The 26,716-nt window shown below is 39.9% G+C and overlaps 1 protein-coding gene across 2 annotated transcripts in view; it reads right to left on the bottom strand.

Moving 5' to 3' along the window:
• LAMA2 (laminin subunit alpha 2) overlaps nt 1-26,716 on the bottom strand; it is a 1,313,887-nt gene that overhangs the window by 917,037 nt on the left and 370,134 nt on the right. For both annotated transcript variants that reach the window (XM_073575794.1, XM_073575795.1), the window contains exon 4: nt 19,622-19,864. In XM_073575794.1, the coding sequence (XP_073431895.1) occupies nt 19,622-19,864 (243 nt within the window). The remainder of the gene's footprint in view (nt 1-19,621; nt 19,865-26,716) is intronic.

The raw sequence follows: 26,716 nt of genomic DNA, 5'->3' as shown, positions 1-26,716 counted from the left end.
GCCCCTCGTCTCTGCAAAGTGTGAGATCTGGATGGACTGGGCGAAAGGCATCTTGCCGGTATCAAAGGGGTAACGTTTCTCCTTGTGGAGAATGATTTACACTTTGCACCGAAGAGGGTCAGTACCTCGAAACACAGTGTCTGCAAAGTAAGATTTGGTTTTGGCTTTTATCCCAAGTCATGTGACAAGGTTTGTTAGAGAATTGATATTGACTTTTAGGATTGATACCTCCTATAGATGGCACTGGAGTTCTAGTCTCTTCCTCTCTGAAAAGACAACTTGCATATTTTTTTAAATAATTTTTACATTTTCACTTACATAAAAGTCATTATACAGGAAAAAAAATTCTTAACATTTTTTTTCCTGTAAACTCCAATTTATTGTTGATTTTGAAGGTTTTATTGTCTGTCCTTAAAGTGGAGAAAAAATGTGACACCATTATTCTCAGCAGCGATCTGGGAGTCAGATGTTTCCAGGGGTTTTTTCCATGTTGTCCCCCTTCCATTCAGCACTTTTTCCATCCATTTCAACATTTTCATTGCTATCCAAACCTCCTTGTAGGGTCTGGCGGAAAAATGCTCAGATTTCCCATTGACTCCCATTATACTCGTTAATCGAAACGAGCACCCAAGCATTAGGAATTACTTGAATCAAGTAACAAGCATCCAAGCATTTTAGTGCTTGCTCATCCCTATAAAAGACAAAAATTTAGCTTCAATTTTTAATTTTTACAACAATATATTTTCAGGGACAACTATATGTTTTAATTTTTACACGGACAGCAATATATATTTTTTAAGGGACAAACTATAGCTTTGAGGAGCTTATACTGTATGTCATAAAACCACAAACAAAACCTTAATTTAAAAGCTGCACCCAATAAAGAATTCTAAATGATATTCAGTCAGTTTGATAACCCTTAAGGTACTTCAAAGTAATTAACCCAAAGTGAAATAAAAAAAAATGAAACATCTAGCAGAATTTATTTCCATGTTCCATTTGGGCATTGGAAATGAAATATTACTTTAGCTCTAAATTTTTCATTTTCACAAGGGGTAGCAGAAGAAAAAGCACATACAACATGCTGCACAATATCTCCTGAATAAAGTGATACCCCATAATTTATTAAGAGTCAGTGATAAGCGGTCATAGAGGAGCGCTTAGGAAGCAACCCAGGGGAAGACAAAAATGTCAGGTCTCCACTGCAGCTCCAGCCGAAAACCTCCAATGGAGGATAGGAGCAATGAGAAAATGGAAACGGTCTTAGGAGCGCAGGAAAGAGACTCAGACAAGAGATGGGGTTAAACCACAACGCGTTTCGACGAAGAATCCGTCTTCAAAACTTCCACCTGATGAAGACGGATTCTCCATCGAAACGCGTTGTGGTTTAACCCCATCTCTTGTCTGAGTCTCTTTCCTATGCTCCTAAGACCGTTTCCACTTTCTCATTACCCCATAATTTATTGACATTTGTGTAGCACAATTTTGACTGACATAAATTGTGGATGTTGTTGTGCCCAATGGTGGTGCTTGTGGATTTGTGAACCAACTGTGCCACAGCGCTAGGACTAGCCAGGCAGGGGTGTAACTAATCGGGTACCTTAGTGTTCACTTGAGCCTGTAGTGGTGAGGTCAGGCATGTGCGGCAGGTAGCCACCAAGTACCACTCCTGGGCTGAACCCGGCACTGCAGCTGCTGACCATAGGGGTCAGGTAAGCAGACACTAATTTATGGCTTAGTTTAGACAAGCTAGACTAAGATTCATAAATCAGGGATAGGCCACTCATGGATCAGGAAAAAGTGTTCATACACTAGCCACACTAGGATCAGGGGGCTTAGGGAACAGGACTGATCGCTCTGGGACCAGGGGACAATGTTTTGGAACTGGCCACTCTGGGACCAGAGGACAGGGTTCAGGCAATGGCCACTCGGGGATGAGGTTCAGGTGCTGGCTGCCCCGGGACCAGGGGACTATGGACACAGGACTGGCCACACCGAGACCAGGGGAAAAAGTTCAGGCTTTGGTCACACCAGGATCATGGGACCCGACAACTCACTAGAAGTACACCTTACTAGTATTTTTATTATTATTTATTTATATAGCACCATTATTCTATGGTGCTTTACATAAGAGGGTTACATCAAAATACATATATCAGTTACAGTAAGCAGACTAACAATGACAGACTGGTACAGAGGGGAGAGGACTATTGATTTAATATGTGGCTTGTTGACTCCCTAGGGGAGAGGGAGTTTTTTTATACAAGATGCTTCCCAGCTATTGGTTGAGAGCCATCTTGCAGTTGTACTACTTGTGCTAAATGCCAATCAGCAACAAGCTGAGGGCATTTAGCAAAATATGTACTGCCCCTTTAAGAATGGTGAAGTGCGGCCACGCATAACTAGGCGTGCCGCTCGACTGCAGCATGCACACACAGGTAGGGGAGTGACAGGGAATCAGGAGAACGCTGAGGACCATGCCACGGGGCTGAGGATATGAGTAAACCGGTGTCACAGATGCCATGTCAATTTAGCAGAGCCCATGAAATGCAAAATAGCAGAAACCCTGAAAAGTGATTACAGATAAACCTCTTTCATGGAAGTTGTTGTCAGCACTTTGAACCAACCGGTGTTTCACTAAATTTTATGATGCTGGAACATTAAAGGGAATCTGTCAGCTGTTTTGGCCTATATAAGATGTGGCTACAGCCTTTCAGGGCTTAGCTACAGCATTCTATAATGCTGTAGTTAAGCCGCTGATCCAACCTGCAAGATAAGAAAAGTACATTTTATTATATTCACCTGGGGGGCGATCCGGTTCGATGGGTTTCTCAGGTCCAGATCTGGCGCCTCCCATCTTCTTGCGATGCTGCCCCCTGCTTGCTTCATGGCTCCCTGGCATCATGCTTCTGCACAGGCATACTTATTTACCTTGTTGAGGGCAGAGCAAAGTACTGCAGTGTGCAGGTGCTGGGCCTCCCTTACCTTTCCCGGTGCCTGCGCACTGCAGTACTTTGTTCTTCCTTCAACAGGGTAGATAAGTACACCTGTGCAGAACTGCAATGCCGGGGAACATGAAGAAAGCAGGAGGGCGCTGATCATAAGAAGATGGGAGGTGCTGGACCAGGACCTGCAACACTCATCGGACCAGATGGCCCCCCGGGTGAGTATAATAAAAGTTATTTTTCTTATCCTGCAGATCAGATTGGGGGCTTTTCTACAGCATTATAGAATGTTGTAGATAAGCCCTGAAAGGCAGTGGCCGCATCTTATGTCGGCCAAAACAGCTGAAAGATTTGCTTTTAAAAAAATATGTATGTATCTTTTGAATTCAATATTTTGGCTGTCATAAGTTGTGGGCTCCATGTCACATTTACATAGTTTCTGAGGTATAAAGATCCAAAACTGCAGTGAACATTTTGAACCAAGTGCTTCCCAAATGTTATAACTTTTAGCTGTTAAACCAAAAAATATACTGTATATTTTTCCACTAAAATGTCACTTTAGCTCCAAATTTTACTTTTAAATACAAGTAGTGACAGAAGAAAATGGACACTACAATTTGTAAAGAAATTTTTCATGAGTACTCAAGTATTTCATATTTGGTCAAATTTTGGTGCATAGCGTCTACAGAATGAATTTTCCCATATGTTGATGAAAACTACTGTTTATCTACATGTTAGGACTTAGAAGGAAGAACTATTTTACTTTTAAAGCACAGATTTGCTGTTTTTCTATTTTTCTCCCTATAAAGAGGTAAAACAATTTAGGCATTAAATACTATGTTATACAGTGGGGGAAAAGTATTTAGTCAGCCACCAATTGTGCAAGTTCTCCCACTTAAAAACAAAACTCATCGTGTTTGGAGGAGACAGAATGTTGAGTTGCATCCACAGAATGCCATACCTACTGTGAAGCATGGGGGTGGTAACATCATGCTTTGGGACTGTTTCTCTGCAAAGGGACCAGGACAACTGATCCATGTACAGGAAATAATGAATGGGGCCATCTATCGTGAGATTTCGAGGCAAACCTCCATCCATCAGCAAGGGCATTGAAGATGAAACATGATTGGGTCTTTCAACATGATAATTATCCCCAGCACACCACTAAGGCAATGAAGGAATGGCTTTGTAAGAAGAATATGAAAGTCCTGGAGTGGCCTAGCCAGTCTCCAGATGTCAACCCCATAGAAAATCTTTGGAGGGATTTGAAAGTCCGTGTTGCCCAGAAACAGGCCCAAAACATCACTGCTCTAGAGGAGATCTGCATGGAGGAATGGGCCAACATACCACCAACCTTGTGAAGACTTACAGAAAATGTTTAATTTCTGTCATTGCCAACAAAGGATATATAACAAAATATTGAGATGAACTTTTGTTAATGACCAAATACTTATTTTCCACCATAATTTGCATAATAAATCTTGCTAAATCAGACAAGGTGATTTTCTGGATATGCTTTCTCATTTTGGCTCTCATAGTTGTGGTCTACCTATGATGTTAATTACAGCAGGCCTCTCTCATCTTTTTAAGTGGGAGAACTTGCACAATTGGTGGCAGACTAAATACTTTTTTCTCCACTGTATGAATCCTAAATGGGTTACACTGACAAATACATCTCATCTGAAATAACAAGGTCTTCAAAAACTATGCTGATGTAAAGTAAAAAAAATATGAATCTCCTAAGGGTATGTTTCTATGGTCCGTAATGGCAGCGCTTTGGACGCAGCTCCGTCCAAAGCTCTGCTGGCTTTTGTATGTGCGGTGATTCCACATGTATTCATTGAACCATGCAGAATCACCGCATCCTATACATAGACTGTAATATTTATCTTGCGGAGACTGAGTGTCTCCGCAAGATGAATAGACATATTGCGGTCTAGAAAACTGCGCCGCATTTCCGGATACGCAGGGAAGCTGCTGGTGTCCCCGCACGCATAGTGGAGATGGGATTTCATAAAATCCCATCCACTATGCTGTAACATCTAGCCTCTGCGGATTGGACACTGCAGCTGTATGCAGTGTCCAATCCGCTGCGCTTCCTGACCGTGGAAACATACCCTAGCACAATAAAAAACGTTTGGTCATTAAGTACAAATTATGTCTAGTCCTTAAGGAAAATTGTAACTTGAATAGTAAAATTATTTTTACGTTTCCAAACTACTGAAAGGAAACTCATGTCTGAATATAGCTAGATCACAATGGTAAGATAAATAACAGAGAATGAATCCGTAGCATGTTCTCCAAACAACATGACAGGGCTTTAATGTATTCATTGTCATGAACCGAATGCATCAAGTCTATTGATTTTACATCATTCAGTGTGCCTTTTAGGCTATATAAATATATGTGTGCTGTGTAATTTTAGCACACTGCAGCATAGTTCCTGTACAGTGACAAAAGAAATGATATTCAACGAAGTGATGAAGCTGAAAATACTTATCTGAATTATTTATGGGTTGTGTCATTTGTGTGAGTAGAACTTGATGTATTCTTTAAGTATCTACATCATGTTTTCTAAAATTGATGTTGTGATACTCTGACTACGCCACAATTACCTATGCATTCACAGATTGGGCTCCCCATCTGGTATTGAAGCATTATTGCTCTGGTACCATGCCAACATGTCACTATTATGTCACTGAGACAGAGCTCGAAATTCAAAATGCAGGAAATATTATATAATATTGCAATTTTACTACATTCCATCTGCATTATTTTTTGGCAGTTTTGTTAGAATAGCTATTGTATTATTTACGCTTAAGTCTGATTTATGTGTTAAAAAGCCAGGAAAGAACCATTGCTGTGAGATTATGTTTGTTAATCTCTTATGACCTCTTGAGATCACTCAACAAATGAAATGACATAGGCTTCAGTTCACTGCTTAAATACCGTATATACTTGTGTATAAGCTGAGTTTTTCAGCCTGGGGTGGGGAAGCGGCAGAGCAACGGGTCACAGAGGTAGGAGTCGGCGGCTGTGGCTAAAGCCTGTGCAGCTGCTAAAGAGAAATTAATATTCATTTCTCTTATAGCGTGCACAGTAACACCTGCAGCCGCTACTCACCCTCCTGTGCCAGCAGCTCTTCCTGTGCTGAGCGATCACGGCCACACTCATTAAGGTAATGAATATGCATGCCCCTCCACTCCATTTGGTGTGGAAGGAATATTCATTACCTTATTGAGAGGGGCCACGTGATTGATCAGCACAGGAAGAGCTGCCGGCGCCGGGACCAACTAGATGCTGTGAGGGTGGATGGAGGGTGAGTAGGATGTTTGTTCTTTTTTTAATAAGAGCCATGCATACCAGGACAGGACGGGAGAGCCATACATACCAGGACAGGACAGAGTAGCCTGCATACCAGGACAGCAATGGGGGAGTCATGCATACAAGGACAGAGACGAGGAAGTCATGCATAACAGGACAGCGATGGGGGAGCCATGCATACAAGGACAGCAATGGGGAAAAATGCATACAAGGACATGGATGGTGGAGCCATGCATACCATGACAGGGAAGAGTGGACAATGCATACCCGGCTTATACAAGAGTAAATAGGCTTACCCAGTTTTCTGTGGCAAAATAAGGTGCCTTGGCTTATACTCAGGTTGGCTTATACTCGAGTATATATGGTACATTAACATAATATAAATATATGTAGAAGAAATACCAATGAAATATTTAACATATTCCAAGTTTTAATTTTACAAGTCTGTACCATATATACATTAAACTGCTTGAATAAATTGTAAACATTATATAGATTTAAAAAAAAATAATTCTTTATCTCCCAAAACACATAAAAATAATAGTACTAGAATGAATCACTAGTAAATAAACAATAAGTATTTTAAGGGGTTGTTCAATGGCATAAAAATATGTTCTATTCTGTATGTAAATATATATAGGTTTACCTATATAATATACTTTAGTGTTTACATCTGCTCCAATATTATAGTTTCAGTGCCCTCTCTTGGTTTTTGTAGTTTTAAAATTGCATTGGTTTCCACACAGGAGAGATTCCCCAGCCAACAATACTATCATGACCAGTGACCATAAGATATGCTACAAATGTCTGATAAATAAGAGTCCCTCTTCTGTGAGTAGAACAAATAGGACACATCTTGCCCCATTTTAAGTGGAGAGGTTGCCAAACAAGAGGGGGAGTCTCAGAGACGTCACTTTTAAGATTTATGGCATATACACAGCGTTGCAAATTATTATGCAAATGTTATTTTTCCTAAATACTTAATGCAAATGAGTCAGTATAATGTTCAAATCATCAACTGTTAGAATATAAATCAAATTTTATTAGACAATCCTCCCAAGGATAATAGTACTTTTTTTTCAAAAGTAAAATAAGTGAAAGTGCAGTGTTCCAAATTATTATGCACAACAGAGTTTCCAAGCATTTTATAGGTTGCAAACAACTGAAAATGGTCGTTTGTTCAACTTGCAGGATTAAAAGATGACATTTGCTGAAATCAATAGTTTTTTCAATCAAAAGCATCTTGACAGGCAAAGTTACAGGTTAACATAGGAACCCTTCTTTGAGGTCACCTTCATAATTCTTGCATGCATTGAACTTGTGAGTTTTTTGATAGTTTATTCTTGAATTTCTTTGCAGAATGTCAGAATAGCCTCTCAGAGCTTCAGTTTGTTGTGAATTGTCTTCCATCCTCATAGATCTTCTACTTGAGGATACTCCAAAAGGTTCTCAGCATGGTTGAGGTCAAGGGAGGATGGTGGCCACACCATGAGTTTTTCTCCTTTTATGCCATAGCAGCTAATGACTGGGATGTATTCTTTGTCACATGGAATGATGCATTGCCATTTATGAAAATGATTTTGCTATGGGTGGCAAGGTTCTTCATTTTTCACCATGAAAGAATGCGGTCAGTTAGAAACTTTATATACTTTGCCGAGGGTACTTTCACACCATTAGGGACCCTAAAAAGACCTACCAGAACGCTCCCCATGAATTCGGCTTAAAACATGACTTTGCTACCTCCTTGCTGATGTTGCAGTCTTTTTGGGACTTAGAAGCCATCCACCATCCAACCACAATTCCATCTATCTGGACCGACCAAGGTTGCACGACACCCATCAGTAAAGAAAACTAATTTAAAATTAGTCTTCATGCATGTCTAGGTCCACTGCAACCATTTCTGCTTGTGAGTACTGTTTAAGAATAATAGTATGTACAACCGCAAGCCTCTAGAAGATTCTATACCTTGAGGTTTGCGGGGCTTCAGAGACACCAGCACCTGTTTGCTGCTTTGCAGTGGTAGTTTACCAGCTTATTTCTTAATTTGATGAGTTTGTCTGGCAGAAACCTTCCTCATTATGACTTTATCTGCACAAACCTGGTTGTGCTCTGTATCAGCCGCAAATAGCTTCACAGTATGATGATCACGCATAAATTTTCATGAAATGTGTAATGTTTTCATGCCTTGTCCATGACATTGCACTATTTAATTGCTCTTTATAGTATTGAACACTGACAGCCAGTGGACACCACTTTGATAAATGCATGCAGAAGCAATTTACAAAAAGATCTATATTTTGTCAGATGCAGATTTTTGTAAAATTTGAGTACAATTCCACTTGATGTTCCATCAACAGCATGACATCCAAACAGTAAGCTTACTAATGTAGCTTTGGTGCTGTCACAGTGGCATTGCACCGTAGCCAATGCTGGACATTAGGAATATTGTTGACAGCACAGTGATTAAAGCACGGGTTGATTTTTTGCTACAAACTTCAACTGGGAAGCAAGATTCTTTGAATGCAAACATCCCTATTGCATCTAAAGCTTGTGCTTTAGAATTACTAGGTGATAATTCCTCTATTATGAAAATATTGGCTTAGACTTTTTTCTTTTTATTTCTACTTTTTTTTTCAAACTTAGTTTCCAGCTATCTGTAGCCCTGTAAAGTGGAATAAGATATGGCTTGAGAGGATCAGTACTACTGCAGTCTTTTTTTATATTGCACTACAAGTGAAAAGTTTTTCTACCATATTATTACCATAAGGCATCTTTCTCCTTGCTGAATAGCTCATATATTGAACATTAGAATACATAATTGCGTTATCCACTCATGTACATAATGTACTTGCATTTTTGCATAACCTTAAGTTGGATGAGACTTCAACTTTGCATCCCGTTAAGCGAATCTGCCACCAGTTTTTTGCTACTCCATCTGAGACCAGCGTGATGTAGTGGCAGAGATCCTGATTACAGCAATGTATAATTTCTTTCCCCAGACAGTTTTCTTCTCCTCTTTATGTTTTCCGTGCTTAGTGTAGCACACACACACACAATGCAAATATTGAGTCATTGTCTTCCTGCTTATCTGGTATCAGGATTCACTTTCATATTGCCCACATCTTTTACTTGCCACAGGTGAGTGTGAATGAGCATCACATGCTTCAAACAAAGATGTTTACCTATAATTTTGGAAAGGCCAACAAATTTGTCAGGCCTATTTCAGGGGTTTTGTAGGATTTTTTTTCTCTGTTTTCTTGCGTTGGTTCAATACACACAAAGGCAATAAATACAGGTGCTTCTCACAAGATTAGAATATCATCAAAAAGTTAATTTATTTCAGTTCTTCAATGCAAGAAGTGAAACTCGTATATTTTATAGAGTCATTACAAACAGAGTGATCTATTTCAAGTGTTTATTTCTGTTAATGTTGATGATTATGGCTTACAGCAAATGAAAACCCAAAAGTCATTATCTCAGTAAATAAGAATAATTAACAAAAAACACCTCCAGAGGCTTCCTAAGCGTTTAAAAAGACCCCTTAGTCTATATCAGTAAGCGCCACAATCATGGGGAAGACTGCTGACTTGACAGATGTCTAGAAGGCAGTCACTGACACACTCCACAAGGAGGGTAAGCCACAAAAGGTCATTGCTATAGAAGCTGGCTGTTCACAAAGTGCTGTATCCAAGCATATTAATGGAAAGTTGTGTGGAAGGAAATCGTGTGGTAGAAAAAGGTGCACAAACAACCGTGACAACTGCAGCCTTGAAAGGATTGTTAAGAAAAGACCATTCAAAAAATTTGGGGGAGATTCACTAGGAGTGGAGTGCTGCTGGAGTCATTGTTTCAAGAGTCACCACACACCGATGTATGTAGGACATGGGCTACAAGTGTCACATTCCTTGTGTCAAGCCACTCATGACCAATAAACAATGACAGAAGCGTCTTACCTGGGCCAAGGAGAAAAGGAACTGGACTGTTGCTTAATGGTCCAAGGTGTTGTTTTCACATGAAAGCAAATTTTGCATTTCATTAGAATATCAAGGTCCCAGAGTCTGGAGGAAGAGTGGAGAGGCCACAATCCAAACTGCTTGAGGTCTAGTGTGAAAATTCCGCAATCAGTGATGGTTTAGGGAGTCATGTCATCTGCTGGTGTAGGTCCACTGTGTTTTATCAAGATCAAAGTCAACGCAGCCATCTACCAGGAAATATTAGAGCACTTCATTCTTCCCTCTGCCGACAAGCTTTTTGGAGATGGAAATTTCATTCTCCAGCAGGACTTGGCACCTGTCCACACTGTCAAAGCTACCAATACCTGATTTAAAAACAACAGTAACACTGTGCTTGATTGTCCACAAAACTTGCCTGACCTTAGACATTAGACAATCTATGGGGAATTGTCAAGAGGAAGATGAGAGACACCAGACCCAACAATTCAGATGAGCTGAAGGCTGCTATCAAAGCAACCTGGGCTTCCATAACACCTCAGCAGTGTCACAGGCTGATCGCCTCCATGCCACGTCGCATTGATGCAGTAATTGATGCAATATTGAGTGCATTTACTGAACATACGTTTCAGTAGGCCAACATTTTGGATTTTAAAATCATTTTTCAAGGTGCTGTTATAAAGTATTTTAGTTTACTGAGATAATGACTTTTGGGCTTTCATTGGCTGTAAGCCATAATCATCAACATTAACAGAAATAAACACTTGAAATAGATCACTCTGTTTGTAATGACTATACAGTGGCATTTAAAAGTTTGGGCACCCCTGGTCAAAATTACTGTTATTGTGACTAGTGACTAGAAAATAGGCCAATGCAAAAGTTTGGGCACCCTGCATAGTTAGTACCTAGTAGCACTCCCTTTTAAAAATATCACAGCTTGTAAACGCTTTTAATAGCCAGCCAAGAGTCTTTCAATTCTTGTTTGATGGATTTTCATCCATTCTTCCTTGGAAAATTCTTCCATTTCTGTGAGATTCCTGGGTCATCTTGCATGCACTGCTATTTTGAGGGCTAGCCACAGAATTTCAATGATGATCGAATCGGGGGACTGTGAGGGCCATTGAAAAACCTCTAGCTATCGCCTTTTGAGGTAGTCTATTGTGGATTTTGATGTGTGTGATCATTATCCATTTGTAGAAGCCATCCTGTTTTCAAATTCAGCTTTTTACACATGGTGTTATGTTTGCATCAAGAATTTGTTGAAATTTCATTGATTCCATTCTTCCCTCTACCTGTGAAATGTTCCCTGTGCCATTGTCTGCAACACAACTCCAAAGCATGATTGATCCATCCCCATGCTTAATGGTTGGAGAGATGTTCTTTTCCTGAAATTCTATGTAATTTTTTCTCTGCACATACCTTTGATCATTGCGACCAAAGAGTTTTATTTTAACTTCAACGATTCACAGAACTTGTTTCTAAAATGCATTGGGCTTGTTTAGATGTTCTTTTGCATACCACTGATGCTACATTTTATGGTGAGGGTGCAGGAGAGGTTTTCTTCTGATGACTCTTCCATGAAGGCCATATTTGATAAGGTGTCTCTGAACAGTAGAACAATTACCACAACTCCAGAATCTGCTAAATCTTTCTGAAGGTCTTTTGCAGTCAAGTGGGGGTTCTGATATGCCTTTCTGGCAATCCTACAAGCAGCTCTCTCTGAAATTTTGCTTGGCCTTCCAGACCTTATCTTGACCTCCACTGTTCCTGTAAACTGCTATTTCTGAATTACATATTGAACTGAGGAAAGGACAACTTGAAAACGCTTTGCTATCTTCTTATAGCCTTCTCCTGCTTTGTGGGCCTCCACCATTTTCATTTTCAGAGTGCTAGGCAGCTGCTTAAAAGAACCCATGGTGGCTGTTTTTTCGCACAAGGTTAGAGGAGGCTATGTGTTTCTAAACCTGTGGAATCTGCATCAGCTGGCCTTTCCTAACATTGAGGGTGAACAAGCCATATCCCTTACAGGCTAATTAAGGTCTGAAACCTTGGTCAAAGTTATCTGAGCACACAAATCTCCAAAGGTGCCCAAACTTTAGCATCAGACCATTTTTCTTTTTGTAATTTTTAAAATGTGAAAAATTGACAATGTGTATTACTTTTTAGCCTAAAATACAAAACAAATGTGTCATCTTTAACTTTAGGCCTTTTAGAGATCATTTTATCTTCAACTTGCTTAACTGTTCACAATAACAGTAATTTTGACCAGGGGTGCCTAAACTTTTGCATACCACTATATATGAGTTTCACTTTTTTGCATTGAAGAACTGAAATAAATTAACTTTTTGATGATAATCTATTTTTGTGAGAAGCACTTGTATATGCATAACATGTTTAATTGCATTAATCTTCTACAAGAAATACTGAATTTTCTGAAAGAATTACAAGGTTACCAACACTTTCAGCCATGACTGTAGTCTTTTCATAGAGGGCAAAGATATATTGTGCCCACATCCCCCCCCCAAGCTCCTTAGCACGATTGCAATCCCTGAAGCTACTATAGTTATACTCTTGATTACATGACAGCAGGTTTAACAGTCCGCTAGTGATAATCTCCTGCTGATAAAGCATTGATGATATAGAAACTACAGTCAGCAGATTAGTAAGTGACACATCACTGGAACTGTGGTTTCTGTCTCTATTTTATGCTGCTCTCAGATTAATGGCATAAACTTTTTGAGATTCCTTTATTACCATTACTAAATTATATTTCATAAGATCTTTTTGCATGTTTGCCACACTAAAACATTTCAGATCACCAAACTAATTTAAATATTAGACAAAGGTAACACAAGTAAACACTGAATGCAGTTTTTAAATGAAGGTCTTTATTATTAAGGGAAAAATAAATCCAAACCTACAGGGCCCTGTGTGAAAAAGGGATTGCCCCCTAAACCTAGTAACAGGTTGGGCCACCCTTAACAGCAAGAACTGCAATCAAGCGTTTGCAATAACTGGTAGTGAGTCTTTAACAACGCTCTGGAAGAATTTTGGCCCACTCATCTTTTCAGAATTGTTGTAATTCAGTCACATTGGAGGGTTTACAAGCATGAACTGCCTTTTTAAGGTCACGCCACAGAATGTCTATGAGATTAAGGTCAGTGCTTTGACTAGGCCACTCCAAAGTCTTTATTTTGTTTTTCTTAAGCCATTCATAGGTGATGTGCTTTGGATCATTGTCCTGCTTGCTGCATAACACAAGTGTGCTTCAACTTGAGATCACGAACAGATGGCCGGACATTCTCCTTCAGGATATTTTGGTAGATAGCAGAATGAAGAGTTCCATTTACTACAGCAAGTCTTCCAGGTCCAGAAGCATGTAATCCAATGCGAACTTATATACACACAATAGCTGCAAGAAAAGATCCATATAGATAAAACAATACATAAAGCTTTATTCAAATATTATTAAAACACAAAACAAGGCATAAAACTGTAAATAACAAAGTGTCCAGCAGGGGGCCAGACTCCATTACACAGTGCTCCCTGAAGTAAATATTGTATAAACTCAAAGTTTTACCTGCAGAGGCATAATACATGGCAAGGATATCCTAAAAGGAATTATGCAGTCAGCAATTTTAGTGTATTTTGATAATTAAAACCAATATAATACAATTAGCTAATGATATTGGTGATACCTGTAGCCTCAATGCTGCCTATTGTAAACAGTTTCACTGTAAGGTATAGTGAAATAATCCTATGTTCATGTACATGTATGCTAATCCTATTCTAAATATGCTTTACGGTTTTAGTGGTGTACCACAAGAACAGAGTTACATATGCAAATTCCATGAATCTCCTATAAGTAAATACCAGTATACTGTAGAACTAGCAGACAAACAACTAAAACATTAAGAAGCAATATGGCACTATACCTTGCTGGAGAGATCAGTAAACCACTGGGTATATGGATAGGTCGGTATTCCCCTCCACCCCATATGCGTTTCGCCCAGAGCTTCTTCCGGGGGTGAAAAGCGCGTAGGCATGGAGGGGGGAGACAGGACCTGTCCATACACCATACCCAGTGGTTTCCTGATCTCTCCAGCAAGGTATAGTGCCATATTACATCTTAACATTTTTGTTGTTTATCTGCTAGTTCTACAGAATACTGGTATTTACTTACAGGAGATTCATAGCATTTGCATTTGTATATCTGTTCTTGTGTTACAATACTAGAACTTAAAGCATACTTAAGCTAGGATTAGCATACAAGTACATAGGATTATTTCACTATACCTTACAGTGACCACACTACTGTTTATAATAGACAACATTGAGGCTACAGGTATCACCAATATCATGAAATAATTGTATTATATTGGTTTTAATTATCAAAATACATTGTAATTGCTGACTGTATAATTCCTTTTAGGATACCCTTGCCATATATTATGCCTCTGTAGGTAGAACTTTGAGTTTATACAATATTTACTTCAGGGAGCACTGTGTAATGGAGTCTGGCTCCTTGCTGGACACTTTGTTATTTACAGTTTTATGATTTGTTTTGTGTTTTAATAATATTTGAATAAAGCTTTATGTATTGTTTTATCTATATGATTCTCTTCTTGAAGCTATTGTGTGTATATAAGTTCGCTTTGGATTACATGTCAGTTGAAGTGCCATAGACATTTATATGGACATTTTAGGATTTAGCTACAGGTCCAGAAGCAGCAAAACAACCACAGACTATCACTTCCACCATATTGTACTGTTGGTATGATGTTTCTTTTCTGAAATGCTGTGTTACTTCAACACCAGATGTAATAGGACATACACCTTTCAAAAAGTTCAACTTTTATCTCGTCAGTTCACAGAGTATTCTCCCAAAAGTCTTGGGATTATCAAGATATTTTCTGGAAAAATTGAGATGAGGCTTTTTGTTCTAATTGCTTGGCAGTGGTTTTCATCTTGGAACTCTGACATGCAGGCCATTTTTGCCCAGTCACTTTCTTATGGTGGAGTTAAGAACTCTGACCTTAAGTGAGGCAAGTGAGGCCTGCAGTTATTTGGATGCTGTTGTGTGTTCTTTTGTAACCTCTTGGATGAGTTTTCACTGTACTCTTGGGGTAATTTTGGTCTGCCAACCACTTCTGAAAAGGTTCACCACTGTTCTATGCTTTCGCCATTTGTGGATAATGGCTCTCACTGTGGTTTGCTGGAGTCCCAAAGCTTTAGAAATGGCTTTATAACCTTTTCTAGACTGATAGTTTTCAATCATTTTTTTCCCATTTGTTACATAATTTCTTTGGATCGTGGCATGATGTCTAGCTTTTGAGGAGCTTTCAGTCTAATTCAGTTTGTCAGGCAAGTCCTATTTATGTCATATTTAAGTGAACTCTTAATTAAGAACAGGAGTGGCAGTAATCAGGCCTGCGTGTAGCTAGGGAATTTGAACTCCATTTCCCAAAGATATGATCAACCACAGTTGATTTATGTTTTAAGAGGGGAGGGTAGGGCAATCACTTTTTCACACAGGGCTCTATAGGTTTGGATTTCTTTTTACCTTATAATAAAGACCTTCATTTAAAAACTATATTTTGTGTTTACTTGCGTTATCTTTGTCTAATATTTAAATTTGTCTAGTGATCTGAAACATTTAAATGTGATAAACATGCAAAAGAATAGCAAAGCAGGATGGGGGCAAACACGTTTTTTCACGTATGTGCATTATATATTGATTTAAGGTTTAAAGAGGACCAGTTACCAGTTAGCATTCCTGATATATCTGCTAAGAATACACTTGTATTCCCCAGACAGTAACAATTCGGAAGCATCTGTGTGGAGCTGCTCTTCTATTGCTCTACTTGGAGATGTATAAATATGTTGAAAATTGAGTGTTGCCATTCATTTTGTGAAAGGTGTGTGGTTACACACTATGACACTCTCTGAACAGTGATAGTTATGTAAAATGTAGAAATAAAGAAAATGGTATTTGTTAATACAATGTTATTATGGAACAAAACATTTCTGGAAAGCTGATGGATAGTGTTGAGCATTCCGATACCGCAAGTATCGGGTATCGGCCGATACTTGCTGTATCGGAATTCCGATACCGACTTCCGATATTTTTTCAATATCGGAATTCGGCATCGGAATCGGAAGTTCAGTTGATTGACGGCCTGACGTCATCATGATGCGCGGTGTGTGCGCATCATGATGCGCCGTCATTTCGGGCCTTCCGGGGGTCTCTGCCGGCCTTCCGGGGGGCTGTGCCGGCCTGCCGGGGGGCTGTGTGGACTGCCCGGGGTCTGTACCGGCCTGCCGGGGGGCTGTGCCGGCCTGCCGGTGGTCTGTGCACCCTGTGGGGGTCTGTACCGGCCTGCCGGGGGGCTGTGCCGGCCTGCCGGGGGGCTGTGCTGATGTCCGGGGGTCTGTGCAAGCATCGTCCGATGGGACTACAAGTCCCATCTGGCGATGCCTGCTACCATGACAGTGATTGACACATTAGCCAATGATGGGACAGTAGTAGTCCCATCATCCGGCTAATGTGTTAAATGTTAAAAAAAAAAAAAAAAAAAAAAAAAAAAAAATACTACATACATACTACATGCATGCTACATACATACTACATGCTACATACATACTACATATATACTACATACATACTACATACATACTACATGCATGCTACATACATACTACATATATACTACATACATACTACATACATACTGCATGCTACATACATACTACATACATACTACATACATACTACATATATACTACATGCATGCAACATACATACTACATGCTACATACATACCACATACATACTACATACATGCTACATGCTACATACATACTACATATATACTACATGCATGCTACATACATACTACATGCTACATACATACCACATACATACTACATACATGCTACATGCTACATACATACTACATATATACTACATGCATGCTACATACATACTGCATGCTACATACATACCACATACATACTACATACATACTACATGCTACATACATACCACATACATGCTACATATATACTACATGCATGCTACATACATACTACATATATACTACATGCATGCTACATACATACTGCATGCTACATGCATGCTACATACATACTACATACATACTACATGCTACATACATACCACATATATACTACATACATACAATACATTCATACAATACATACATAGACATACAGTACATATAACATAGAGTAACATACTTACCAATACTTGTCACATTGTTCCCCGAAGCCATTGTCGTCTACGGAATAAATATTAACATAACAAACCACAAAAATACTCACCCACGATCCGAAGCAGTCCACGAGTGTGTCCCACGACGATCTTGGGTAGAGAACTGCAGCATCAGCTGTTGCTGCCGTTCTCTACGGGCTGCAGGAATCCAATGACGGAAGGTAGGTATCCTTCCGCACTGTATTCCTCCGCCACTTAAAAAAAAAAAGTCCCTAGTCTCACTTTATGCCATTGCTGTGTGGGAAATTCCCACGCAGCAATGGCATAAAGTGAGACTAGGGACTTTTTTTTTTTTAAGTGGCGGAGGAATACAGTGCGGAAGGATACCTACCTTCCGTCATTGGATTCCTGCAGCCCGTAGAGAACGGCAGCATCATCTGATGCTGCCGTTCTCTACCCAAGATCGTCGTGGGACACACTCGTGGACTGCTTCGGATCGTGGGTGAGTATTTTTGTGGTTTGTTATGTTAATATTTATTCCGTAGACGACAATGGCTTCGGGGAACAATGTGACAAGTATTGGTAAGTATGTTACTCTATGTTATATGTACTGTATGTCTATGTATGTATTGTATGAATGTATTGTATGTATGTAGTATATATGTGGTATGTATGTAGCATGTAGTATGTATGTAGTATGTATGTAGCATGCATGTAGCATGCAGTATGTATGTAGCATGCATGTAGTATATATGTAGTATGTATGTAGCATGCATGTAGTATATATGTAGCATGTATGTGGTATGTATGTAGCATGTAGTATGTATGTAGTATGTATGTGGTATGTATGTAGCATGCAGTATGTATGTAGCATGCATGTAGTATATATGTAGTATGTATGTAGCATGTATGTAGTATGTAGTATGAATGTAGCATGTATGTAGTATGCATGTTGTATGTATGTAGCATGTAATTTTTTTTTTTTTTTACATTTAACACATTAGCCGGATGATGGGACTACTACTGTCCCATCATTGGCTAATGTGTCAATCACTGTCATGGTAGCAGGCATCGCCCGTTGGGACTTGTAGTCCCATCGGACGATGCCTGCACAGACCCCCGGAGCCTGCACAGACCACCGGCAGGCCGGCACAGCCTCCCGGCAGGCCGGCACAGCCCCCCGGAGCCTGCACAGCCCCCCGGCAGGCCGGCACAGCCCCCCGGCAGGCCGGCACAGCCCCCCGGCAGGCCGGCACAGCCCCCCGGAGCCTGCACAGACCACCGGCAGGCCGGCACAGACCACCGGAGCCTGCACAGACCCCCTGGCAGGCCGGCACAGCCCCCCGAAAGGCCCGTACAGACCCCAGAGAGGCTGTACAAGGGCAGGAAAGGGTTTTTCTTATTCCGATACCGGAAGTCCCATAGACTTGAATGGGACTTCCGGTATCGGAATCGGCGATACCGATACTTTTTTTAAAGATCGGCCGATACCATCCGATACGATACTTTGAAGTATCGGACGGTATCGCTCAACTCTACTGATGGATCCTCTTTAAAGATAGTATAACAATATCTAAGATCTTGACTTCTGTACTCTGCTTCATAGCTGCCTCTTTGCATTCATTTTTATCTAACTTAAACGTTTATTATTAGGTAGTTCTTAACAAACATTTGCATATTATTGTTATTTTAATGCATTTCACGTCTTTATTCTACTCTTAAGTGCTGTTTCACTTTTAGCTATATCTGAGAAATGTGGCACGGACTTTTTTGCAATACATGGAAATATAAATTCACACACAAGTCTCATTAGTATACAAAGTAAATACATTTAGCACAAGCGTATTAAACAATCACAAAACACTGCTGCCACTGCTGACATCTATGCATAATGTAATGAATTTTCTTTTTCAACTTTCAACTTGTGGGTGCATCTTTCTGTCACCTTTGCTTCTCTATCTGTCTTCTTTGTGCTGAAACATTACTTAGTGGAAATGTAAATGCATTTCCCAATTCAACCCCAACCCCTGCTATGTTACAGGCAATCATAGAGCACTGTCAGCCTGCACTGTGCTGCTGTCAGGGAAATAAAACCTGTCAGTTAGAGCACGGATAAGTCAGCTTTTGGCGCTGTCAAATCTTTACAATTGGTTCATTGCACAATTTACCTCTCCATTTTCAAGTGGGTGAATCTTTGAATAATGAGATGTACAGATAACTTCATCGTCCTGCACGTATGAGGGAATGCCAGGTCGTGGAGCAATATTATACCGGGTCAAGCACTCGCTGTCCGTTATGGCATAGTACTGCCATGGTTTATAAGTAATACCATCAAGAGATCTTTCTAAAATCCAATTTCCAGGTCGAGGGGAGTTGGCAGCTTTAACGATAACATAAGCAATCTGGAAAACCTGCAGAAAGAGACACAACATTTTTTTAACATGTTGATACAAGACATGTATACTAAAGCGTTCTATCCAGTACTGATAATACCAGGCTTTAGTACCTTATTATGATATAGTATTCACATTTTTATCAAAAAGGTACATATTACAGCATTGCAGTGTTTTACCTCAATGCCCCCACACATCACAAGAATGTGACATTAAAGCAAGGAGCTTCATTTAAATTTCGCAAAATAGCTTTCTACAATGCAACGTGAACCTTTATGAGGCAAGGCGTTGAATAAATTCTGGTGCACTGATGCTTGATTACATCAATAACACCCCAAAAAAATCCACATGGAAAATTGCATTTGATTGATCTTTTATTCACTAAAAGCAAGCAGTGCGTTCCAACCATGACATAGTCTTCATCAGACACAAAATCAATGAATGTCAATCTAATATATATAAAGCTCAATTGTATGTATGTATGTATGTGTATGTGTGTGTGTGTGTGAGTATGTGTGTGAGTATGTCCAGGATTGGCATCCACACCGTCGCAGCTACAGCCACAAAATTTGGCACAGTCACACGACTGGACCCCGAGAGTGTCCTAGGCTATGTTGTGAGGCAAAATTTTAACCCCGCGCGTTCCAATTCACCAAACAATTTTGCCCCTATCTACATAATGGGGAAAAAATGTGTGTATCAAGCCCCGCCCCTCATTATGATGTCATAATGGTTGCCATGGCGACACTGATGTCATCATAGGTTGCAAGCCCCACTGCTCATTAGGATGTCATAATGGTTGACTATGGGATGGAGGATGTGTGATGGGTTTATGGGCACCGGACTATGGGATGGAGGATGTGTGATGGGTATATGGGCACTGGACTATGGGATGGAGGATATGTATGACGGGTATATGGGCACGGGACTATGGGATGGAGGATGTGTGATGGGTATATGGGCACTGGACTATGGGATGGAGGATATGTATGACGGGTATATGGGCACGGGACTATGGGATGGAGGATGTGTGATGGGTATATGGGCACTGGACTATGGGATGGAGGATATGTATGACGGGTATATGGGCACGGGACTATGGGATGGCGGATATGTGTGATGGGTATATGGGCACGGGACTATGGGATGGAGGATATGTATGATGGGTATATGGGCATGGGACTATGAGATGAAGGATGTGTGATGGATATATGGGCACTCAACTATTGGATGGCGAATATGTATGATGGGTATATGGGCATGGGACTATGGGATGGAGGATGTGTGATGGGTATATGGGCATGGGACTATGGGATGGAGGATGTGTGATGGGTATATGGGCACTCGACTATGGGATGGAGGATATGTATGATGGGTATATGGGCATGGGCCTATGGGATTGTGGATATGTATGATGGGTATATTGGCACAAGACTATGGGATGGAGGATAATTATAATTTGCTATAACTAACCACAGTTAGTTACTATGCCCGGGCAGTGCCGGGCTCTTCAGCTAGTAGGTTTATAAACCCCATAAAACCAGAAATAGTAACATAGTAACATAGTAACACAGTTATTAAGGTTGAAGGGAGACTTTAAGTCCATCTAGTTCAACCCATATCCTGTCCTAACCTGCCCTAACATGTTGATCCAGAGGAAGGCAAAAAAAAACGATGTGGCAAACAGTAAGCTTCACATTGGGGAAAAAAATTCCTTCCCGACTCCACATGCGGCAATCAGACTAGCTCCCTGGATCAACGCAATATTAAGGAAACTAGTGTATATACCCTCTAATATTATACTTTTCAAGAAAGGCATCCAGTCCCTTCTTAAATTTTAGTAGGACAATACCTTGTCTGTCCAACAATAGTTTAAAAATATATGTATATGTATTCTAATTGTCTTTTTTTAATATCCATTGGTATTTTTTGTTTACCTTGGACTAATGAGGCATTTGTGGCTTTATTTTTTATTTAACCTATTATCATTCACTGAATTTATGTAAGACTAATGAAGACTAGCTTTATTTTTTAATTTAATCTTATTATTATTCACTGAATTGATGAGGATTCAGGTCAGTCATAGTTGAAACATCCAGATTCAGAAAAAATCCAGTATTTATTCAAAAAGGTAATCCATCATGATACATCAATCAATGATACATAGCAACGTGTTTTGAATGCACCATATGTCATTTGTCAGAAGTTGGATTTTTTCTACCTTGCCTATCATACAAGTGGCTCTGATGCCTAGAGCCTGGGTGAGCTGTTTCTGTCCTCTGTCTCTTATAGTTGAAACATGTTGCATGCTTTGAGTGAGTATAGGATCAAGTGGAGCAGTGATCATTTAGTGCTTTGGCCTCTTAAGGTCCCTTTTGCATTTGCTGGCCTATTCAGATCCAGTGCCCTTTCTTATTATGGTTTGGGAATCTATTGCACTTAGGGTAAAGTAATAGCAGCAATGACTGGTGGTATGTTGTCTTTTGGGGTCATACCCACAGTTAGAGATGAGTGAATGCCAACTTAAAAGTTTGAGGCTCGTACCGGACAGTTAGTGTCCAGTGTTAAAAGCCAAACATCAACTTCTCCCAGAAATCTCGGAAATCCATTGCGTTGTTCGGAGTTCCAAGGGAAGTCAGTTGCAGACAGAGATTTTTTCCAGATACAAAGTTTGAGTCTCCATTGTTTTAAATGGGGTTCGGATTCTGGTTCAATGTCAAGTAAATTCTGGTACACAAAACGAACTTTGGACTAAAGTTTGGGTTGAGAACCAAAACTCAAACTTCCACGGATCCTCTCATCCCTATCTACAGTACAACACCTTCATGTGATCATTACTCCTGTATGACATCTTTTCAGAGACATCTGATCTCTCACTTACACCAAGAAGCACATGAATGTGCTTTTTTTACCATTTTTCACATAGTATTGGAACATAAATCATATAACAAAATGTAAAACTTTTGCAATATGGTAGATATTTGAGCTCACCAATTTCATAACGCATCCAAAAGGAAAGTAATTATCCCTTATTAAAAAGGATTGAGAAATGACTTCTTTATGTCTTTGTTTGCTAATATAAATTCAGCATCACAGTATATAGTATCCTATTTAAAAATTAATTTATTCCAACCTGTATACAAATATTGTCATGCTTCTTAGTCTTAATTCAATACAAGATGAGGAAAACTCCATTGACCCAACCGAGAAGAATTAAAAAGATGTCAGTCCATTATCAAATAAAAGATTCTGTCATGTCAGTGGCGGTCCGCCGCCGCCTCTACTCACAGCCCATGTCTCACCGCGCTCTGCTCGCCTCCTCCTTGCTCCCGTCTTCCCGGCTCGTGGCTGTCCCGCGAAGGCGCCCTAGGCCGCGGGCGTGCACTCTGCAGGATTCTTAACCCTGCAGCACCCGCCCAGAGGCCCTGGCCACCCAATCATCCGGCAGTGTATGGTATATCAGGTGTTTCCAAGATGGTGGAGATGCCAGATTATCATGTGCTTTTCCTAGCGATATTTCTGGCTGAGTTGTAGGGGCTTCCCTACAACTTCCTTTTGTACCCATGCCTTACTCAGTCCTGTACTCCGTACTCCGTCCTGTACTTCTCACTCAGTCCTGTACTCCGTACTCAGTCCTGTACTCCCTACTCAGTCCTGTACTCCCTACTCCGTCCTGTACTCCGTACTCAGTCCAGTACTCCGTACTCCGTCCTGTACTCCTCACTCAGTCCCATGCTCCTTACTCCATCCTGCGCTCCGTGCTCTGCCCTGTGTTCTTGACTCGTCCTGTATCTCTGGTTCATCTGGTGCTCTTGTTCCGCCAGTTGCTCTCTGGTCCCTTGAGCCGTCCCTCTTGGTTCTAGCTGTCGTGGTATCTGTCTTCCGAGGGTCTGCTGTATATGCTGGTAGTCTTTTAATTAGCCAAAATGCCATCTGAGGTCCTAATTTACAATACATACATATACACTAATTAAGTATATCAAAATAGTAATATGACAACAATCTTCCGGAATGTCAGCACATGAAGACTTCATTGGCTTTATATTTATCATGAAGAAACATTTTCACACTTGTATGCGATTTTGATCTACTTAATTAGTGTATATGTATGTATTGTAAATTATGACCTCAGATGGCATTTTTGCTAATTAAAAGACTACCAGCATATACATGTTTATATATATATTGTTTTTTCTATGATTATATGCTCTGTATGTCATCTCGTCCTATGTCCTATTTTTTCATGTGCTTGACGTATTTATGCCAATCATGTGGTTGTTAAATAGTTAATTTTTTGCATATTCAAATAGTAGCCATCTCCCATCTTTGTTTTGCTTCTCACCATGTTATTGTCTATTATAATTTTTGGTATTATATGCTAATTGTGTTATGTTTTCATCCTTTGAGATCTACGGTCTCTTATATTATTATATATATTTTTTAGCATTATATATTATCTGTGCCGCCTTTCATCCTTTGACATCGATGGTCCCCTATATGTGCCATGTAATAGCTATTTTTTATGTATTTCTTTTCAATACTATAACATTATAGCAGTAGCCATTCTTATAAGCTATTATAGCAGTATTCACGGCTGCTTGCAACCCCCCAGCACATGCGTGGGCCACTGCTTCCTACACATCCGGCGGCTCTCAGCGTCAGCCGTTGCCTGGTGAACAGTCACATGGTTGTGACATCACCGGACACGTGATGCCAACGCTTTCTGGTGTCTCGGTTGACGTGGTTACATGTGCGTCATCATTGGAGGACGCGACGCAGTATGTGACACAATGTGGGAGGAGCTTCACTTTGTTATGCTCCCGGATTTATTCTTTTGCTTTTAACCGCACTTAGCGGCGTCGGGTTGCATCACATATTAATTACCCCTTCCTCCTTTCCTGCTTCATTGTTGCTACATATTTCACACATCAATTTGGTAGGGCGTTATGTGCAATATACCAGGCATTTCCATGGTGGTAAGGGCCATCTTATGGGAGGGATACCATATACATGAGACTCTTGGTTTATTTGATCACGTGTGTAAGCTTCACAATCTCATTGGTGGACCTTATATTTTAAATACCCCTTGTTTCCTACTTCCCCTCACCCCTTGATAAAGGCCATCTGGCCGAAATGTGCATTGGGGGGGCACGCCAGGGTGGATCCCATCTACATACCAGTCAAGGTAATATATATATTTAGTCAATTTAACCCTTGCTATTGTTACATTATTTTTATACCACGTTTTATTGTACTATAATAACTTGGGTTAATACAATGTATGTTTTGACTTTGCATACCATGACTGGTTATATTGTTCTGATTTGGGATGATACTATATATCTTTGAACCATGCTACTATGTTATGCTGTAATTAATTATTATCCTTCTGGTCCTTTCACCCTTCGTGTACCCCATTGTGCCCATGTGCTTTCTGTGGTCATTTGACTTTTTATCCCACCATTTCCTCTTTTCCTGTTAAACGTCAATAAAATTATATGGTATTTTCATATACAATTGTATTGGACTTTTTGATCGCTCATTTTTCTCTCTATATACATGAACTATCAAGCATAGCATGGTGACAACTAAGAAAAAGTAGTGGTAATGCAACCTCTTTGTTGAATTTATTACTACAACAGTGCTATGTTTCCCAATAATATAAAATTCTTTAAAAATATCTAATCTACCAGAATACCCATTTGTATCAGACTCTGATTCCATCCTTTATCAACTATTATTTATTCTAAGATTAACCTTTAAGAACATTGTCAGTGGGGTCAGATTTATATAAATACTTGACACTTATGATTCTGTATTGAAACTATTACGTGTAAATTGATCAATTATTTTGTTTTCTCCTAACAGCTCCATTCAGTTCCTCACATTATTGAAATTGGTGCTAACTACTAGCTATGTTCTTTTCAGAAAAGATTTTTTATATTTAACTAAGCAGGACCACCATGGGTACATATATAGCTCTGGCAAAAATTAAGAGACCACTGCAAAATTTTCAGTTTGTCTGATTTTTCTCTTTATAGGTATATTTTTGAGTAAAATGTACTGTAAATTGCTCTTTTATTCTAAAAACAACTGACAACATGACTTCGAATTTCCAAGCACTAAATTTTGTATTTATTTTCAGAAAATGAGAAATGGTCAGAATTACAAAATAATGCAATGCTTCCAGACTTCAAATAATGCTAAGAAAACAAGTTGAAAATCATTTATAAACAACAACACTAATGTTTTAACTCAGGAAGAGTTCAGAAATCAATTTTTTTGTGGAATAACCGTTATTTTTAATCACAGCTTTCATGTGTCTTGGCATGCTTTCCACCAGTCTTTCACACTGCTTTTGGGTGACCTTATGACACTCCTGGTACAAAAATGTAAGCCCTTCTTCTTTGCTAGATTGCTTGTGACTATCCATCTTCCTCTTGATTACATTCCAGAGGTTTTTATGGACTTCAGCTCTGAAGATTCGGCTGGCCGTGACAGGAATTTGATGTGGTTGTCCTTCATCCACACATTGATTAACTTAGCTGTGTGACATGGCACATTGTCCTGCTGGAAGAACTGTCCTCAGAGTTGGGGAACATTGCCTGATCAGAAGGAATCAACTATTTTTCCAGGATAACCTCGTATGCGACTTGATTCATACGTCCTTCGCAAAGAATAACCTGCCCAATTCCAGCCTTGCTGAAGAATCCCCAGATCATCACCAATCCTCCACCAAATTTCACAGTGGGTGCAAGACACTGTAGCTTGTATGCCTCTCCAGGTCTACGTCTAACCATTAGATGACCAGGTGTTGGGCAAAGCTGAAAATTAGACTCATCAGTGAAGATCACCTTACTCCAGTCCTCT

Source organism: Dendrobates tinctorius, unplaced genomic scaffold, assembly GCF_039654945.1.
Source record: "Dendrobates tinctorius isolate UK_male_01 unplaced genomic scaffold, ASM3965494v1 ptg000046l, whole genome shotgun sequence".
NCBI lineage: Eukaryota > Metazoa > Chordata > Amphibia > Anura > Dendrobatidae > Dendrobates > Dendrobates tinctorius.
This window is presented reverse-complemented; position numbering and strand designations above follow the sequence as displayed.